The sequence below is a fragment of the Limulus polyphemus genome, unplaced genomic scaffold (genome assembly GCF_000517525.1).
Source record: "Limulus polyphemus unplaced genomic scaffold, Limulus_polyphemus-2.1.2 Scaffold2781, whole genome shotgun sequence".
Classification (NCBI taxonomy): domain Eukaryota; kingdom Metazoa; phylum Arthropoda; class Merostomata; order Xiphosura; family Limulidae; genus Limulus; species Limulus polyphemus.
In genome coordinates, this window is record NW_013668391.1 from 93,749 (window position 1) to 99,146 (window position 5,398).

At 33.0% G+C, this 5,398-nt stretch overlaps 1 protein-coding gene across 2 annotated transcripts in view; it reads left to right on the plus strand.

Annotated features, from left to right (window-relative positions):
- The window catches only part of LOC106467889 (pyrethroid hydrolase Ces2e-like), a 23,657-nt gene extending 18,637 nt beyond the window's left edge, over positions 1–5,020 (plus strand). The window contains exons 9-10 of one of the 2 annotated variants that reach the window (XM_013928273.2): positions 525–660; positions 3,315–5,020. In XM_013928273.2, the coding sequence (XP_013783727.2) occupies positions 525–660; positions 3,315–3,651 (473 nt within the window). In that variant the 3' untranslated portion in view covers positions 3,652–5,020. Of the gene's footprint in view, positions 1–524; positions 661–1,694; positions 2,209–3,314 lie in introns of those variants that run through there. The other variant, XR_002612500.1, reaches the window with a different exon arrangement.
- The last annotated feature ends 378 nt before the right edge of the window (positions 5,021–5,398 follow it).

Genomic DNA, 5,398 nt, shown 5'->3' on the forward strand with positions numbered 1-5,398 from the left:
TTTCCCTGTCAATGTTCCCATCTTTATTAAAAGCCGTAAGATGACAAAACAATATCTTGAAGAATCTATCTGAGTTTGTTTGTTTGTTTGCTTATTTTCTCGGTCAAAAAATAACCTCTGAATAGTGGTTGACCCAACGGGTCACGGTGGTCTAGTATATACTAAAAATGAGATTTTTGATACCATGGTGAGCAAAATGCAGATCGCCAACTGTGTATCTTTGTGCTTAAACACAAACAAACAATTTATTCTGAGTCGAGCGTGACTGGACTATGATTTTGAGGATTCATGAGTCACATCTCATTGCCGTCGAAGCAGGCTTTGAATTTAGGGGCTGTGGGTTGGTGTGCTATAAGTGTGACAGTCAAATCAAGCTATTTGGTCAGACAAGAGCAGATTAAGATATGGTAATGAAACTGTTGACTGGTTACCTTTTATCTAGCCCAACAAGCCCATAATACTTTGAGCGAAAATTCCCAATCAAACAAGCATACTTTACATTCAATGGTTTATCATCCTTTCAGGTGCATATCACGAAAGCGAGATGTATTACATCTTAGGCTACCCACAGATGACTATCAAGAATGCTTATCGAACCCCAGAAGACCATGCTGTTAGCGACATGCTTGTAAAGTTGTGGAGCAACTTTGCTAAACATGGGTAAATAGTTTTTTGTTTTTGTTTTAATAGAGCACAGTAACTTCTGCACTAACCAAATGAAATAAATGTTAGTAATCCTTCAAAACTCATGTTTTAACGTTGTAAATTAATCAGGTGCGGATTGGGGCACCGGGCAAAATCCTGGGCCAGTGGGGTAATAACCAGTTTATACTGTCCCAGTGCTACTGATTAACCTACTGTACATCTCTCTTTCTATATATGTGTGTGTCATCCTGATTTTTGAGTATTTGCCGGGGCCGTTTTAGGCTCCCAATCCGCCCCTGAAATTAGTTTTTTTTTATCAGACTCTTCTTAAAGTTGACTTATTTTAAACAGAAAGCATAAAGTTATGATGAAAAGTCGGAATACTAAGATAGTCAAAGTTCTACTTCATTTTCGCTAAAATAATTGCACTTCTTAACAATAAGTGCTGTAACATGTTCTATTATTGAGCAGGTTTTTTTGGATTGTTTGGTAAAAACGATGCCAAGTGCACTCTATGTAACGAGAACAAATTAATTTATTTATTCAATAAGGTTTGCTACAGGTTGCATTCACTTTCACACAAGTTATAGGTTTGAGTTAACAAACAACGTTTCAACAGAAGTGTGATACTAATGTATATCTAACTTACAAATAAGCTTACTAATTTCCCGTCTCATCGATCAAGTAACTGAATAGACGCGATAATGCTCAGTACTAACACTGAACCGGATCACTCATAGAATACTCATTTATTTTTCATTCACGAACTGCTTCACTGATTCTCATATTTATAATTTATTCTTGTTTCTACATACTGCACGAAATTGTTAGATTATTAAATCGCCATGAAATTTTTTGATATTGTGGCATGCAGACAAACCTACGTTAAAACATTCAAAATATCGCTTACAACAATATTTTTTGCCAAAAATATTTAAGTCAATTTTATATGTTTATTCTAACTCTATTTCAACAATTTTCATCGAAATATATTTTGAAATCGGTATTTTTGTAACCAAAATTTAGTGAAATTCGCGAAGAATCGTCCAAATCTTTATTCCTGAATAACTACAAGGAGTTTCGCTTGTAAACAACGCATCTGTCAATTGTTTTGCCTCTCCCAAAGATTAACCATTTTGACGATAAACCTATCACCTCTTATATTAATTGTTATCCATATTTTGATTTTCAAACATTTGCGCTGTTTTTTATTGGCTGAGTTTTTGTACGTTAGGTCTTGGTTGATAACTTGCTAACCCTTTTGTAACGTCATCTCAAGTGGTTCGATCATTTACTAATTGTTGTAACGAAACACAACTTTAAAATCAGTTCTAAAGAAAGTTTAAATATGATTAGATAGAGCAAGAATTAGACTTTTCACTTCACAGTAGAGTAAAATATTGGTTTAATCAGTAGATCATGGTTTCGTGGGAGAGTTTATCTCTGGAGAGAAAGTGTTTTAAATATTCGTAGATCATAATAAACAAGTTAGAATTAGACGAGAAGACATCATTTAAGTTTAGTGAGTACAGTAGAACAAGAAGAAGACAGGAAAATATTCAGGTGCCTCAAATCCTTATTTATTAAATACAATTTTTACCTTTATTCAAACAATGAATATAAATTAATTGGCATGTTATTGTTAGTGATGCCTAATTTCAGTCTGCTGTATGGTAGTGTGGGTTATTTAACCCATTTGTAACAGCAGTTGCTTTTTTTATATGCATATTTTTATACAGCTATTGAATAAGACAATTTTACTACCATCTTTTCAGGCAAATTCTCACTACTGCCCTAACAAAAATAGTTCTATCACAGAATTTAAGTTATTTTTTGAAACTAGCTTAAGCCGTAAGACCTATAGTATAGTAGTAGTAGCCAATAACAAATGGGAGGGAAGTGAAATTATAGCTCTTGCCAGAAAAGTACTTTCAACTATAAATGGTCACTTGCTGCTTTATGACACTCTGTGGCCAATCATTTGATGTTTTGTTATACATAGTTTGTGCTCCATAGTTGATGATGTATTGTCACACGTTGTTTTATGGTAGCTTTGTAGCCAGTAATTTGGTGCTTTGTCACATTTTGTGTCTGGTTACTTGTCGTTTGTCACACTTTTTTTTTTCTGATCACTTGATGCTTAATCATATTTTGAGTCTGGTTACTTGAAGCTTTATCATGTCTTAGGTCATCACTTGTATTGTCAGAGTTTGTGGCTATCATTTGATGCTTTTTCACACGCTGTGATCAGCTACTTGACGTTTTATCACAATTTGTAGTTATATATATATAGTATCTTGACGTTTTATCACACTTTGTGGCTGACTGCTTTATAATATATCATACTTTACAAGCTAAAATAATAATTTATTTAGCTGTCCATGGTGTTGATAAAATGACAACTCTTACCAAGCTACCCACATAGTGCTGTTCACTTTCTATAATACTGTGCTTTAGTGCTATGGTCTATACTAAAGCAAATCAATAAATGTGTTCGTATAAAGCTAACCTCCACGGGTCTGGTTATTTTTTGCAAACACTGTAATATAAAATCAGTAAAACATTAAAAAAAATGTAAACGATTACAAATTATTTTTATTGATAAACATTTTATTTTTTACACTGTTCAACCTTATAATAGTGTTAATAATTGAACATGCTACTTTCAGAAATCCTACACCTAAGGAACAACTAAACCAAAACAACTTTACATGGAAACCATACACTAGAGATGAACCAGTTTATGCAGATCTTGGAGAACAGGCTATATTAAGAAAAACTGATCACCTTGGTAACATGAACTTCTGGATCAATTTTGTCCCACTGTTTACCGACTATCCAATGAACAACGATGAAAGAATTCAGTGCAATCGGACAGTTTTTGTGATTACTTCCAGCTTTCTGGGCCTCACCTCCTTTCTTTGTATTACTCTTATTCTTTATGCTTGTATTCAAAGAAGACATCAGCCCGGTATTGTACTGAAAGATCCTCCATCATATTTGTAATAGCGTAACTTATCTTATTCCCGAACTTGGCAAGTTACATCTGATTCATTCTCATTTACAACATTTAAAGATCTTGTTGAAAAAAAAAATCCCTTAGATCTGCTGAAAATGTGCTCCTAGTAGTGTACAATTATTGTATAAAGAAGTTTCATGTACCCAGTAAAATTTCAAAAAGTGCCCCCCCACCCCACCAGAAAAACTTCTAACTATGCCACTGAACTAAAATTTTTTTGAAATTTCAAATTGTTGAGGTTAACTTCTTTAATAACTTTTCAAAGTTTTAACTGTTCTTGTGTAACTTGCAATATTTAAAATGTGATAAGGGTATTGCAACAGACACTGCTTGTTCAGTATAGTTTCTGTGTAGTGTTTATCCATTATGATGTCAAAATTGTTACCTTAGCTTGCTGAAGTTACATATGATCTAATTTATCTTTCAGTGTATGAAGACGTCACAACAAATCCACTATATACTATAAATAAATATTTCAATTTGTCAACTTTAACTTTCAGTACACTAAAATGTATATACAATGACAGAAACGATCTACTACCACTTCTAGTGCGTATCCTCCTCCGAGTTATAATCCCTTTATATAAGTGTATGTATACTATATACTTTAACAATGCATGTATTTCCTTTTTAATGAATAGATACTTTTCCAATAATAATACATGCGTTTAATTCACACCACTACTTAACAGCGTGTATAATAATACATGCGTTTAATTCACACCACTACTTAACAGCGTGTATAATAATACATGCATTTAATTCACACCACTACTTAACAGCGTGTATAATAATACATGCGTTTAATTCACACCACTAGTTAGCAGCGTGTATAATAATACATGCGTTTAATTCACACCACTACTTAACAGCGTGTATAATAATACATGCGTTTAATTCACACCACTACTTAACAGCATGTTTTCAAATTACTACATCAGAGTATTATATTTTATTTATTTAGCCTAAAGTTGATGTTTTTAACGTGCACTTTTTGCACGTAGAGTTACACTCAGGGTCCAAATTATAGAAATAAGGTGCAGATGTGTGTGTATATCTTACATGTGTTTAAACTCATTGATAGCCATGAGCTTTAGGTGCGAGTTGATATGCATTTTGAGGTACTCTAGAACCCTTAAAAAAATTGAATTCTAAATGGTTTTTAATAAAATAAACATTCCAGCAGACCTCCAGCCTTATTTAATATTCCTTAATAAATTTGAGGAATTATAATTTTATATTAGATAAATGCTATGCTAATGTCACATAAGACACAGCTTTGAATTAAAGAAAACATTTTTAACTATACTCTATATTTTGTTGTTTTCGGTGCAATAAAGATATCTTTTTTTGGTATTCTAGGCCTAGGGTCTGTCTTTCAGTTTATTTACTCAGCAATCTTAAACATTTAAACACATAGCATGTTATATTTTGTATGGTTTTAATAAATACACAGTAAATGAACACATGGAGACTAGAGACTGAAATAAAATTGGGTGACAAGGATACCATAAACTATAAGAACACTGGTTACACACCAAGGATTTAGTGCTAATGGTGAGTGACTGTAAATAGTGTCCTGTCCCATTGTTTCATTCGTTTTGGAGAACGATATATACTGACCCATACTAAGAATATAGGTTGCAGTGGAATAGAGTATCTTGAGTGGATGCTGTTCTCTGCAGCGTGGTTCGACATCCACAAAAACCTGTTACAATATACAACTTACAGTTT